This window comes from Pseudorca crassidens, chromosome 5 (genome assembly GCF_039906515.1).
Source record: "Pseudorca crassidens isolate mPseCra1 chromosome 5, mPseCra1.hap1, whole genome shotgun sequence".
Taxonomy (NCBI): Eukaryota; Metazoa; Chordata; class Mammalia; order Artiodactyla; family Delphinidae; genus Pseudorca; species Pseudorca crassidens.
The window spans coordinates 9393802-9409350 of record NC_090300.1 but is presented as its reverse complement, the minus strand read 5'-3'; the positions used below and the strand labels follow the sequence as shown (position 1 = coordinate 9409350).

Sequence of the window (15549 nt, the reverse complement as noted above, 5' to 3'; positions counted from 1 at the left end):
AGGAAAGTTCCCTCTATGCCTACTTTCTGCAGGGTTTTTTATCATAAATGGGTGTTGAATTTTGTCGAAAGCTTTCTCTGCATCTATTGAGATGATCATATGGTTTTTCTCCTTCAATTTGTTAATATGATATATCACATTGATTGATTTGCGTATATTGAAGAATCCTTGCATTCCTGGAATAAACCCCACTTGATCATGGTGTATGATCCGTTTAATGTGCTGTTGGATTCTGTTTGCTAGTATTTTGTTGAGAATTTTTGCATCTATATTCATCAGCAATATTGGCCTGTAGTTTTCTTTCTTTGTGACATCTTTGTCTGGTTTTGGTATCAGGGTGATGGTGGCTTCATAGAATGAGTTTGGGAGTGTTCCTTCCTCTGCTATATTTTGGAAGAGTTTGAGAAGGATAGGTGTTAGCTCTTCTCTAAATGTTTGATAGAATTCGCCTGTGAAGCCATCTGGTCCTTGGCTTTTGTTTGTTGGAAGATTTTTAATCACAGTTTCAATTTCATTGCTTTTGATTGGTCTGTTCATATTTTCTATTTCTTCCTGGTTTAGTCTCGGTAGGTTGTGCATTTCTAAGAATTTGTCCATTTCTTCCAGGTTGTCCATTTTATTGGCATAGAGTTGCTTGTAGTAATCTCTTATGATCTTTTATATTTCTGCAGTGTCAGTTGTTACTTCTCCTTTTTCATTTCTAATTCTATTGATTTGAGTCTTCTCCCTCTTTTTCTTGATGAGTCTGGCTAATGGTTTATCAATTTTGTTTGTCTTCTCAAAAAACCACTTTTAGTTTTATTGATCTTTGGTATCGTTTCCTTCATTTCTTTTTCATTTATTTCTGATGTGATCTTTATGATTTCTTTTCTTCTGCTAAATTTGGTGGGGTTTTTTTTTGTTCTTTCTCTAATTGCTTTAGGTGCAAGGTTAGGCTGTTTGAGATGTTTCCTGTTTCTTAAGGTAGGATTGTATTGCTATAAACTTCCCTCTTATAACTCTTTTTCTGTATCCCATAGGGTTTGGGTTGTCGTGTCTCCATTGTCATTTGTTTCTAGGTATTTTTTGATTTCCTCTTTGATTTCTTCAGTGATCACTTCGTTATTAAGTAGTGTTTTGTTTAGCCTCCATGTGTTTGTATTTTTTACAGATCTTTTCCTGTAATTGATATCTAGTCTCATAGCGTTGTGGTTGGAAAAGATACTTGATATGATATCAATTTTCTTAAATTTACTGAGGCTTGATTTGTGACCCAAGGTATGATCTATCCTGGAGAATGTTCCATGAGCACTTGAGAAAAATGTGTATTCTGTTGTTTTCGGATGGAATGTCTTATAAATATCAATTAAGTCCTTTTTGTTTAATGTATAATTTAAAGCTTGTGTTTCCTTATTTATTTTCATTTTGGATGATATGTCCATTGGTGAAAGTGGGGTGTTAAAGTCCCCTACTACGATTGTGTTACTGTCAATTTCCCCTTTTATGGCTGTTAGTATTTGCCTTATGTATTGAGGTGCTCCTATGTTGGGTGCATAAATATTTACAATTCTTATATCTTCTCCTTGGATAGATCCCTTGATCATTATGTGATGTCCTTCTTTGTCTCTTGTAATAGCCTTTATTTTAAAGTCTATTTCGTCTGATATGAGAATTACTACTCCAGCTTTCTTTTGATTTCCATTTGCATGGAATATCTTTTTCCATCCCCTCACTTTCAGTCTGTATGTGTCCCTAGGTCTGAAGTGGGTCTCTCGTAGACAGCATATATATGGGTCTTGTTTTTGTATCCATTCAGCCAGTCTGTGTCTTTTGGTGGGGGCATTTAATCCATTTACACTTAAGGTAATTATCGATATGTATGTTCCTATTCCCATTTTCCTAATTGTTTTGGGTTTGTTATTGTAGGTCTTTTCCTTCTCTTGTGTTTCTTGCCTAGAGAAGTTCCTTTAGCACTTGTTGTAAAGCTGGTTTGGTGGTGCTGAACTCTCTCAGCTTTTGCTTGTCTGTAAAGATTTTAATTTCTCCATCAAATCTCAATGAGAGGGGGCTTCCCTGGTGGCACAGTCGTTGAGAATCTGCCTGCCAATGCAGGGGACACGGGTTTGAGCCCTGGTCTGGGAGGATCCCACATGCCGTGGAGCAACTGGGCCTGTGAGCCACAACTACTGAGCCTGCGCGTCTGGAGCCTGTGCTCCGCAACAAGAGAGGCCGCGGTAGTGAGAGGCCCGCACACTGCAATGAAGAGTGGCCCCCGCTCGCCGCAACTAGAGAAAGCCCACGCACAGAAACAAAGACCCAACACAGCAAAAATAAATAAATTAATTAATAAACTCCTACCCCCAACAACAAGAACAAAAAGATCTCAATGAGATCCTTGCTGGGTAGAGTAATCTTTGTTGTAGGTTTTTCTCCTTCATCACTTTAAGTATGCCTTACCACTCCCTTCTGGCTTGCAGACTTTCTGCTGAAAGATCAGCTGTTCACCTTACGGGGATTACCTTGTATGTTATTTTTTGTTTTTCCTTGCTGCTTTTAATATGTTTCCTTTGTATTTAATTTTTGATAGTTTCATTAATATGTGTCTTCACGTGTTTCTCCTTGGATTTATCCTCTATGGGACTCTCTGTGCTTCCTGGACTTGATTAACTATTTCCTTTCCCATATTTGGGAAGTTTTCAACTATAATCTCTTCAAATATTTTCTCAGTCCCTTTATCTTTCTCTTCTTTTTCTGTGAACCCTATAAGTCGAATGTTGGTGTGTTTAATGTTGTCCCAGAGGTCTCTGAGACAGTCCTCAGTTCTTTTCATTCTTTTTTCTTTATTCTGTTCTGCAGTAGTTATTTCCACTATTTTACCTTCCAGGTCACTTATCCGTTCTTCTGCCTCAGTTATTCTGCTATTGATACCTTCTAATGTATTTTTAATTTCATTTATTGTGTTGTTCATCATTGCTTGTTTCCTCTTTAGTTCTTCTAGGTCCTTGTTAAATGTTTCTTGCATTTTCTCTATTCTATTTCCAAGATTTTGGATCATCTTTCCTATCATGTTTCTGAATTCTTTTTCAGGTAGACTGCCTATTTCCTCTTCATTTGTTAGGTCTGGTGGGTTTTTACCTTGCTCTTTCATCTGCTGTGTGTTTTTCTGTCTTCTCATTTTGCTTATCTTACTGTGTTTGGGGTCTCCTTTTTGCAGGCTGAGGGTTCGTAGTTCCCATTGTTTTTGGTGTCTGTCCCCAGTGGCTAAAGTTGATTCAGTGGGTTGTGTAGGCTTCCTGGTGGAGGGGACTGGTGCCTGTGTTCTGGTGGATGAGGCTGGATCTTGTCTTTCTGGTGGGCATTTCCACGTCTGGTGGTGTGTTTTGGGGTGTCTGTGAACTTAGTATGATTTTAGGCAGCCTCTCTGCTAATGGGTGGGTTTGTGTTCCTGTCTTGCTAGTTGTTTGGCATAGGGTGTCCAGCACTGTAGCTTGCTGGTCGTTGAGTGAAGCTGGGTGCTGGTGTTGAGATGGAGATCTCCGGGAGATTTTTGCCATTTGATATCATGTGGAGCTGGGAGGTCTCTTGTGGACCAGTGTCCTCAAGTTGGCTCTCCCACCTCTGAGGCACAGCCCTGATGCCTGGCTGCAGCAGCAAGAGCCTTTCATCCACATGGCTCAGAATAAAAGGGAGAAAAATAGAAAGAAAGGAAGGAAGGAAGGAAGGAAGGAAGGAAGGAAGGAAGGAAGGAAGGAAGAGGATAAAATAAAATAAAGTAAGATAAAATAAAATAAAGTTATTAAAATAATTATTAAGAAAAAAAATTTTTTTAAGTAAAAAAACCCAAAAATGACGGACAGAACCCTAGGACAAATGGTGAAAGCAAAGCTATACAGACAAAATCTCACACAGAAGCATACACATACACACTCACAAAAAGAGGAAAAGGGGAAAAAATAATATATCTTGCTCTCAAGTCCACCTCCTCAATTTGGGATGATTCTTTGTCTGTTCATGTATTCCACAGATGCAGGTACATCAAGTTGATTGTGGAGCTTTAATCCACTGCTTCTGAGGCTGCTGGGAGAGATTTCCCTTTCTCTTCTTTGTTCTCACAGCTCCCAGGGGCTCAGCTTTGGATTTGGCCCCACCTCTGCTTGTAGGTCACCAGAGGGCGTCTGTTCTTCGCTCAGACAGGACGGGGTTAAAGGAGCAGCTGATTCGGGGGCTCTGCTCACTCAGGCCGGGGGGAGGGAGGTGCAAGGAGTGCGGGGCGAGCCTGCGGCGGCAGAGGCCGGCGTGACGTTGCACCAGCCTGAGGCGCGCAGTGCGTTCTCCCGGGGAAGTTGACCCTGGATCCCGGGACCTTGGCAGTGGCGGGCTGCACAGGCTCCCGGAAAGGGGGTGTGGATAGTGACCTGTGCTCGCACACAGGCTTCTTGGTGGCGGCAGCAGCAGCCTTAGCGTCTCATGGCCGTCTCTGGGGTTTGTGCTGATAGCCACCTCTTGCGCCTATCTCTGGAGCTCGTTTGAGCAGCGCTCTTAATCCCCTCTCCTCGTGCACCAGGAAACAAAGAGGGAAGAAAACGTCTCTTGCCTCTTCGGCAGGTCCAGACTTTTCCCCGGACTCCCTCCCGGCTAGCCGTGGTGCACTAACCCCCTGCAGGCTGTGTTCACGCCGCCAACCCCAGTCCTCTCCCTGACCGAAGCCCGAACCTCAGCTCCCAGCCCCGCCCGCCCCGGTGGGTGAGCAGACAAGCCTCTCGGGCTGGTGAGTTTACTCGGCACCGATCCTCTGTGCGGGAATCTCTCCACTTTGCCCTCCGCACCCCTGTTGCTGCACTCTCCTCCACGGCTCCAAAGCTCCCCCCGCCGCTCCACCCGCAGTCTCCGCCCGCGAAGGGGCTTCCTAGTGTGTGGATACCTTTCCTCCTTCACAGCTCCCTCCCGCTGGTGCAGGTCCCGTCCCTATTCTTTTGTCTCTGTTTTTTCTTGTTTCTTTTGCCCTACCCATGTACGTGGGGACTTTCTTGACTTTTGAGAGGTCTGAGGTCTTCTGCCAGCATTCAGTGGGTGTCTATAGGAGCAGTTCCACGTGTAGATATATTTCTGATGTATCTGTGGGGAGGAAGGTGATCTCCGCGTCTTTTCCGCCATCTTCCTCAACTTCTCCGTGTAAACTGAATTTAATTGACATCTCTCTGAACCAAACAAATGGAGATGTAATTAACACTGTTTCTGTTAACTCTAATCCTGGCTGAGGGAGGGGAGGCATCCCCGTACCTGGATCAGGTAACAAAGTACAGAGCCACAGGGGCAAGCCAAAGTCAAGAATAATTTTTGAAAAAACAGGAGACAAAATGTGCCAGTAAATATGGTAGTCTTTCCATTTTAAAGATGGAGGAAATAAAGATCCTAAAGGCTATATATCTGAAGATAACAAAAAGTTGAATTTGAAATTTTCTATTTTGAGTTCTGTATTTTTGTCATTCACCTGTAATATTATAAATGCATGTTTAGCCTGCAGAATAATCTCTGTATGTTAAGCATACTTAAATTTGTCCTTTTAGAGTCCTAAAGTGCCTCACCAACATTTTTATGGTGACAGCCGTTCTGGACTCACATGAAATAGTTAATGAATAATACAAAGCACTGATTTTAGAATACATTCTATAGGCAATCACTGGGATTTTTACATCACTGTCCTTTTATATAATGGGAGTAAATAAGTATATGAGCCAACATAAAATTATAAATGCATATTAAGGGGATGGCTTGATGCTATGTTCCCTTATATTTCCTAATAATTGCATAAATTAATAACTTCAGTTAAATAGAAATAATCTAACGTATGAAGCAGTATTTAGATTTTTAAATTTTTCATTGAGACATTTCCTCCCTTTATGTTTCATATGATACAACTGTAATGACTATTTCTCCTCTATTAGTTTTCTGTCAAGCATTTTTCCTATCTATCTATCATCTCTCTATCATCTGTCTTTCTATCTTTCTATCATGCATCCATCTACCCTCCACTCATTCATTCAAGAAATGTGTGTTGACAGACACAGAAAACAAACTTATGGTTACCAAGGGGGAAAGGGGGTGGGGGAGGGATAAATTAGGAGTTTGGGATTAGCAGATACACACTACTATATATAAAATAGATAAACAACAAGATCCTACTGTATAGCACAGGGAACTATATTCAATATTCTGTTATAAGCCATAATGGAAAAGAATATGAAAAAGATATATATCTATATCTATATCTATATATATATCTATATCTGAGTCATTTTGCTGTACACCAGAAAGTAACACATTGTAAACTAACTACGTTACAATTCAAAAAAAAAAAGACATGTGTATTGAGTCTTTGTGATATCCCAGGCTCTATAACTTAATGAAAGAGATAAATTTGGAACCGATTACGGATCCCAAATTAAACCTTAACTTTTACCATATAGCTTTCCTTGGCCATCTCCAAGTCACCACTCCTTCCCTTGGCCTCAGGTAGCACTTATTTTCACAGGACTTTATTTAAGGATTTAATTACTGAGTTCTTTATAGAACGTTTTAACTATTTCACCGCATGCTTGCATAGACCTTATTGTCTGATGCTTGCATAGACCTTATTGTCTAATGTAGTGGGTTTTTGTTGTTTTGTTTGTTTGTTTTTTGCGGTACGCAGGCCTCTCACTGTTGTGGCCTCTCCCATTGCGGAGCACAGGCTCCGGACGTGCAGGCTCAGCGGCCATGGCTCACGGGCCCAGCCTCTCCGCTGCATGTGGGATCTTCCCGGACCGGGCCACGAACCCGTGTCCCCTGCATCGGCAGGCGGACTCTCAACCACTGCGCCACCAGGCAAACCCTAATGTAGTGTTTTTATATCTAGATCCTTTACCACCTGCTGATAGAAGAGTATTTTCAAGAGTGATGAATCAACTGGGTTGATGCCATAGTTACAAAGACGATTCCTCCCACTCCTCCTGTTCTTTCTCTTGTATTTCCAGGTCTACTAGAGTGTCAGACAGATAGCTGGTGCCTAACAAATGCCCAGAGAGTGAATCAGTGAGTAAGAGATGAATTACCTCTTCTCCCTCCTCATCCTCTCCATTATACTTACTAGTACTTTCTTTACAACAGATACTTTTGATGCAGCTATTTTTAGGAGGCACAGTTTTCAATCTATAGAATTTTTCCAGTGGTCTCAAAAGTTTGTAGAATGAAGAAAGCATTGAACGAATAAACGAATGAAAAACTCATTCCTGTATTTTTCTCGCCAACAATTTGCAGATTGTGACACACATAAAAGCTTAAAAATTTCACAGCAAAATTTTGCTTTTAACCAGTTGGGATGCAAGGGATGATTTCAGGTATATGGTGCATACTAAGCATTCAATAAATGGCACCTATGACCAAAGTCCTGAACAATGTCACCCTATAAGGAAGGCTCCTAGTATTTCTGGGAGCTAAAGCACACCGTAGAAGGATCATGCCTGGGGTAGAGCTGCAGCTACCAATAGCTTCAAGTGTCCCCAACGCCCCACCACACATACACCAAAAAGCAAGTTCCACAGTGGCAGAGACTTGGCCTGTTAGTTTTGCTGTGGAATCCTAAGGGCCCAGCACATAGTAGGCCCTCAATAAATATTTGTTGAGTGAATGAAGAGATACTCTGCAGAAGCGTTTAAGAAGTGTCCAGTGTATGTAGTCATTCTCCTGGCTTTCCCTCCCTCTACCCACATATGTTCAAAATCTCAGGCCCTATCCCTGAACTACTAAATCACAATTTGCATTTTAACATGATTCCCTTGATTCTTCACATGCATCCTAATTATGAGAAGCACTCCTATAAGACACATCAAGTTCACTTTCCTGCCCCCCCACCAACTGATAAAATTTCTGAACCCAAACTAATGCCACATTCAAGTTTATATGGCTGGTTGCTTGTAGGGTCAGTGTTTTTGAAAACTAAGAACTGGAGTCAGATGCTAGGATTTGATCTCTCTCAGCCTCTTTCTTTTCCCCCTTTCTTCCTCCCCATTTGCTCCCTCTCTGGCAATGAAGTCATATTACACAGAGGAACAGGACAGAGTCAAAATTTCTAGGCTAATTTACTTTTTTTTTTTTTTTTTTTACTGTTAAAGAATATTAGCCAGGGCAGACTGAAAAACAAAATAGTCATCTCCTGTTTTTGCACACCTTGCTGCCTCTTTGCACTCTGCATGACCTCCTTACACTTCCTTGTGAATCTTCTGGAAGAGACAAGACTCAATATTTGCTGAGTATCTGGCTTACGCAGGTGCACTAGGTCGAGCTTACTCATTTAATCTTTATGCCAACAAGAAATATAGTCATGGGAGGAGAGCACGGAGTCAGGTTCACTGTCAGCTCCCATCAACATGTCCTCCAAAACTTGTACTTTTCAATGACATTCTCAATGTTCATTATTGTCATGACTACTGAGCAGAATATGAAGAAAATATGTTAGAGACATGAAAAACAAAAAGGCAGTTCAGAGACCTTTGGAGAAAACTGTCAGGGAGTATAGCCATTTTTTACAGGTTAGCTCCAATCTAAACAATATCCCAAGGTCTTACCCAAGCCCATTCTCTGCTTCCATTTCCAGCATTTTAAAACTCAGCTACCTCGCTGATAGCAAACCTAAGAGATAGCTAGCCACTATCCTTTTCTGGCACAGGACACTGGGGCTCTGATGGACTTAGCTTCTTGCCCAAGATTGCAGAAACTTTTAGCTTTTCTGATTCTCAATAGTCCTTTCCTTTCTGCCATCATGTCAAGTCTTCTGTTGGCAACTCAGCACTGCTTCCGCTCTTATGTGCTCCCCCTTACATCCTAAAGACAGGAAGCCTGAGGTGTACGTTCCCACAGATCTCGGCCAGCAATTTTCACTGCAAGAGCCCACTAAGTACTCGAGATACACGTCTTTCAGATATCACATTAGTGAAGCTGTCTTATCGTGTCCTACTGGGCGGCACGTGATCTTTATTTGCCGAATTACAGATGATAACACTGATCATTTGAGTCAGATGGTGCCTGCTAGTTTTCTCCACTGTAAAGTTCCTTTTTTTCTTTGTAATTAGTAGGTATTTGTGTGGAAATATCTGGAGACTGTGTAAATATCCTGTTCCCTATACGTCCCCTGGCTGAATAACTTGCATGTTTGCCAAATGCCAATTTTTTATTTTCATTTTTCCTCCTACATTTATTCACAGGCATTCTACTGGAAGTAAAAGCTTTACCTTCTCTGTGTTTAATTATATCTGTGTGGAATCATGGATTCCTATTTTATTCAATGGATTATAATCTATTGTTATCTTTTTAAAAAAAAAATCCGAAATCGTGGGATTTGGATGAAAGTAACTGGGATTACTGGGCATCCTGTATTTCTGCAACTTCCCGACTCCGTGAAAGCAAGTAGAAAAACCAAGAGCCAGCAACAGCCTTCCCTGACCTTTGTTTGCCCAACACCTCCAAATGTTTTTTAAGCATCTAAATCCTTCTATTAATTCCCTTCCTGTCAGCATGCCTAGAATAGTTTCTATTTTTCTCATCAATCCCTCACTAAGTCAAACGTAAGGAGAGCCTTTCACTCCTGTCCTTGAGCAGCCATTCTATCCTAGACATCATTCTCTATAAAAGCACCCATATTTATAAATATTTATTTATTTGTCAGCTTCTTCTTTATAAACTAAATTATTTCATGGTAGAGGTCATAACATAAATTTTGTTATCACTATTCCTAGCACATAGAAGATGCTTGATAACTAGCAGTTGACTGAATGGACCAAGCTCACACTACTTAGAAAAGAAATATTTCATTACTAAATACCATTTACCTATTTCCAGGATTGGTTCCTTTCAAGAAATGCACATACAGAATGGGATCACTGAGATAAGAATGGTCCTAAGCACTGAAACTCCAGTGAAGAGATTGAAGGATAGAGTAGGGGTATATGAGGAATTAAAGGAAAATTTCTCTTGTCTGAAAGCTACTGGAACAACCAGAGATACAACATCCCTAGGTCAAGGGAATGGCTTCTGTTGCTATTCCTTAAAGTTGGCTTTAAGTATATTAAGGGATCCTAATGATTTTATTGAATGTCCTTTTATATATCCATAGCCCAGGTCATATCCTACATCTGTTTTTCTTTCTCTCATAACTGTGTGTGTGTTGTTTTGTTTGTTTGTTTTGTTTGTTTCTTTGTTTTTGCAGTACACGGGCCTCTCACTGTTGTGGCCTCTCCCGTTGCGGAGCACAGGCTCCGGACGCGCAGGCTCAGCAGCCATGGCTCACGGGCCCAGCTGCTCCGTGGCATGTGGGATCTTCCCGGACCAGGGCACGGACCCGCGTCCCCTGCATCGGCAGGCGGCCTCTCAACCACTGCGCCACCCGGGAAGCCCTGTGTGTGTGTTTTTTTAACAGATGTTTCATGATTCTTCCTGACTCACATCTGAACCCAATGGTTTATACTCTTATTTAAGGACAATAATCTCAGATATTCACGTGTGTATTTTGTTACATGTATATAACTGAAATTTCTTTCCTTTACCATTCTGCCACACTTTATCCCAAATAGACCATTCTATACTCATATACTCAGAGAAGAAATATAACAGGAAAACAGTTTCTGATCACCATGGACTTTGTTTCAAAAGGTCAGATGAAAGAAAATTGTGGGGTGGGAAAGAGGTAATAGCAGTGTCGCACATCTAGGCGGGAGGCACCGCTAGAGCCTCACCAGTTTGTGTGTTCAAAGTCAAGAGTTTGGGCCTAAAAGGCCATGCTCACTAGGGGCTCATCATACCATGATTGCCTATGTGGACACATAACTTGATGAACAGAGGAAGTCTCCCACCAAAAGCTGGGTGGATGATCTGTTAGATTCTAGAGCCTTAGCACACATCCTGAAACCATTAAATTTCACTTCCCTACAGACTAATGGAATGGGCTTTTGAGCCAGAAATAAAATCAACTTACAGCAATCAAATGTTACATTTAACACACCCTGAATTTGTAGATTGAGAATCACACCTGCTACAAAATCAAGAACTCGGGCTGTTACTTAAAGAGATGCTCTATATCATAATTCTCAGTCCAAAACTACCAGATTGGGGGCTTTGCAACCATTCCACTCAGTTGGAAACAAAAAAATGGCTTAATCCATGACTGGCTGCAGCTTGACCAGCACTAGAAGGAAATAACCAACAGGTGGAGCAACAGAGGGTCTCTTGGTTTAAATGGAAGAAATAACAACACAAGTCCAAATTATCATAGAAGAAAAAGAATGAAGTAAAGCTTTGGCAATCAGTTAGTCAATGAACCTCCAAATTCAAAATAAGGATTTACAGGCTATTTATGAATATAATACCTGTCATTAAAGCAATGATTATTAATGCTGAGCCCTGTTCTAAATGATTTAACCCACATAATCATGACCACAAGCCTACAAAGTAGGTTATTAGTCCCATTTTACAGACAAAGATATCGAGATACATAAGGATTATGTGACTCACCCAAGGTCGTGATGATGGTGAGTAGCAGCTCTGACTTGAACCCAGTCATTCTAGCTCAGAGTCCAGCTTGACCACCATGCAATGCTGTCTTTGCCCACAAAAGCTCAACTACTTTGAATGGGATAACCCCAAAGGAAGAGATTAGCAGGTCCACTCCCTTTATTTTAAAGATGACAAAACAGTACCAAAGAGGATTAAGACATTTGCTCAGTGTCCTATGGCTCCATATATCACTCATCTTTGTTTTATGACAAATAATACTCATTGCCAATCAAATTAATCATTTTGCTTTTCATGTTTCCCAAAGGGCAAATCAAAAGTTTAAAACCCAGCCTTTTACAACCTTCCAGGAATTGTACCTCAGCTTCTCTAGAGCTGATATGAGACGTGAGGGACAGGAGGCCAAGTAGTCTCAGAGGCCAGGTAAAGCACCCTGATGGATCATCTCCAGGTGGCAGGAAGCAAAATGGTGCCAAGAAGCCACTTAACAGTGGAGCAGGCAAAGAGCTCAGAGAGAGGAAACCCAGGGACTTTACTGTGGTCATTCAGGAAATTTGATTCTGAGCAATTTTTTCCTCTACTCTTATTGAAATACCTAGAATTAGAAACCTCTACTTTGGAAATATGATCTTTATGCTGTTCTATTTTGGTTCCATCAATTTCAAAATAATATTCCTATGGAAAATCCTTCATGCTCCCCAAAGCAATGAAATCACTGTGATTTTCCCTTGTCCTTTAGTAAAGGCTAGTATGTAACCATACCATCTCCTTGGCAGGTCCAAAGTCCCCATGACAAAGCATGATTAAAATAAATAAGACCCACTTCTGTCTCCTGAAGGAGAATGATCTAATTGTGGGCAGATTTTTTTAAAATCCATCATGGAGGTAAGAAATCTGTTTTATTTAGCTCACTGGGCATTCAGAGACCTTGCGTCCTAATCCCCTTCACCTTGGTTGTGTTGACATGTCCTGTCATTGATAAACTCAGACCTGCATTATAACAACGGCTGAGAGCTGAATCAGATGATATTAGAAAAAAATGTCACTCACTGGCTTCTAACCTTTTCAATCCTTATTTCTATTTCCATCCTAGGAATATTCTCACTGCTTGTACAAAAAAAGATGATGATAAATAAGAGGAATCTGTCCACTTATAAAGACATGCTTAAGAGTGAAAACAGGTAAGTATTGAACTTTTGTTGAGAAGGCTGCTGACAAAGCCCCCAAAACAAGGTCATTTAAGAAAGACTTAAGTTGAGGAACTGTGCCTGAGCAGGAAGAAAATAAAATGAAAATTCTTGGTACCAGAACCCTACACTGTTTTAAGTTAAGAGAGAAAATGTGCTGAATACATGGAATGTATCTCTAGTGTGATTATAAGGGTCCTCTTTATTAAATCAGAAAAGAAATAACAGATTTGAAAATTAAAGTAAAAGGTCCAGAGAGAAGAAACACATGTTTAAGTTTTTAGACATCTACTTGAATTTGAAGGCTCTCTAACACATTCATTAAATTTCAATTAAATTGAATTTGGCATGAAAAATAAACTAATAAAATCATTAGTTTTGTCCAAAAAGACACTAAAAGGGAGACATGAATTCATGATCAACCTAATCAGATTACATCTCTTTTCATTTTCCCTTTGAAGGAGCCTGACTCCGGGGACCTTACACAACCAGGCAGACAACTAACCCTGATGTGCTTTCAGACAATCTATGGAACAAAGCATAGAGTAAATAAGAGGTAGTGAGCAGCTCACTCCTGGCCCTTAAGGTTTTCCAGTACCTACCACCCTGGCATATGCAGATGATGTGGGACTTACCGCATTAAAATTGGGGAAGAGGTTGACTGCGGCCGCAGTGTCAAGAGGAAAGGGAAGAAACGGTTTAATATCCAGCGATGGTTGCAAAGGAGGGGCTGGTGGACGGACCAGGGCTGGGAGAGCAGGGCTCTGGCATGTACCACCTGCACAGAGGAGAACAAAGGGAGCAATCAGGGACATGGTGCATATTAAACACACAACACACAAACACCAAGGTCTCTTTTGAAACCAAAAGGCCAGCTCTATGGGTCACTGGAAAAAACAAGACATGGAGTGTATTGACCTCAACTGGAAACCGGCCAACGAGCAGATGTGCCATTAAGCAGAGAAAACCAGTTGAGCTGCTCCTTTTTCCCTCTTGGATTAAAACTATCTGGTTACATAAGGAATTGTTAACATTTCAAACATTTCATACTCCCCAATCCACCCTTCTTTTCCTGCCTACAACCCGGGACTGAGTCAGCTACAAATCTATAAGCAACATCCCTTGATTCAAAGGGAAAACCCCTCCAATGCTCCCCCATCCCTCTTTGAAAACTAACTCCTGCTCAAAATATACATGCAGTCTGAGGGATTCTTTTACAGAGCTGCTCTTTTCCACCGCATCCAAAACTCTGGCAGCAAGATGACATGAACCTGGCACAGAAAAGAAACTTAACGCAAATGCAGGCAGCTGTACCTTACTTCCCTGGCAACTGGAGGGTTAAAACCAGCAAATCCAGCTACATATCATGTGATCCCTGAGCTATTTAGCACCCCTGTGGCTTTAAACATTCAAGACTAGCTGCCCCCTTCCTTCCCAGTCATAAGTAGGTGGAATTTAGAAGGTCACCAATGAGCAGGCAATGGAATATTATGGCAACACAGACAGCTCCCTTGCATACCAGTGGGCAAAGGCTGTTTGCAAGGGACTCCTACCTCTGCCCCCTGTTCTAGGATTCCACTGCATTCAGAAGCTGAAAGGAGCCCATCTCCCTGTTATGTCTCTCATACTTTGGTAACATTCCAAAGCATCAATTGGCTGTTAATTAAAGACTGTTTGAATCCTAGGAAACTGTTAAAATATGCCAGCATTCTTCTAATCTGAGAGGCAAGCAATGGACTGTAAAAACCTGCTGGTGAGAATCCAAGAAGCATGAGGAAAACAAAATGCACTAGAATTATTCCTTTCTCATGGAAAAGAATTCCAGGAGACAGAAAAGAGAAGATGGCAGAGTAGGAGGATGCGAAGTTTGCATCTCCTGACAACTAGGGCACCTACCAGGTGCTGGTGCAGGACCTCAGACACCTAAGGGGACAGGGGGAACCCCCGAGTGAGTGGGTAGGATGTGGAGTGGAGTGAGAGGGGAGGAGAAGTAGAGGCGGGAGGGGACCAACACACCTAAGGAGCAGTTGGGGGAGGGGAGGGGCCCACTCACTACGAGGGGATCAGGGGGACATGGAGAGATGTTCGGGGGATCAGAGGATCAGAAGGGAACATGGCCAGCATCTCCTCTGCCCACTCGGGTCCTGGACTAAACCTCCGCACACCAAGGCCCCCTCCAGCTGTGTGGTGCTGAGCCTAAGCCCTGCCCCCCACACCCCTAGGGCCTTTTCTGGCTGTTTGGGTCCTGAGCCTAGGTCTGCCCCCCACCCCACCTAAGCCCTGCCACCCCGCCTAAGCCCTGCCCCTCGCCTAAGCCCCGCCCCACCTAAGCCCCACCCTGCCTAGGCCCTGCCCCCGCCTAAACTCCACTTCCCACAGCCACGGCCTTTTCCGGCCTTTTTTTTGTTGTTTTTTTCTTGCTATTGTGGTTCTCTTTTACCTTGTTGTTGTTTCATTTATACGTTTATTTTTTATAACATATTTTTTATTTTTCTAATTTTATTTTACTTTTATTCTTTGTTATTGTTCTATTCCTTTTTGTCTTTGGCTGTGCCACCTGGCTTGCGTGATCTCGGTTCCCAGGTCGGGGGTTGGGCCCGAGCTCCTGTGGTGGGAGCTCTGAGTCCAAACCGCTGGACTAACAGAGAACCTCAGGCCCCAGGGAATATTAATCGGAGTGAGGCCTCCCAGAGGTCTTCATCTCAGCAACAAGACCCAGCTCTACCCACCTGCCTGCAAACTCCAATGCTGGAAGACTCAGGCCAAACAACCAGCAAGACAGGAACACAGCCCCACCCATCAAAAAAAAAATGAGATGGCAAAAAAATATATTACAGACAAA

The 15549-nt window shown here is 42.0% G+C and overlaps 1 protein-coding gene across 6 annotated transcripts in view; it reads right to left on the bottom strand.

The window, feature by feature from the left end:
- The window catches only part of ZNF385D (zinc finger protein 385D), a 944809-nt gene that overhangs the window by 228292 nt on the left and 700968 nt on the right, over nucleotides 1-15549 (bottom strand). For all 6 annotated transcript variants that reach the window (XM_067737373.1, XM_067737371.1, XM_067737372.1 and 3 more), the window contains one exon: nucleotides 13343-13485. In XM_067737373.1, the coding sequence (XP_067593474.1) occupies nucleotides 13343-13485 (143 nt within the window). The remainder of the gene's footprint in view (nucleotides 1-13342; nucleotides 13486-15549) is intronic.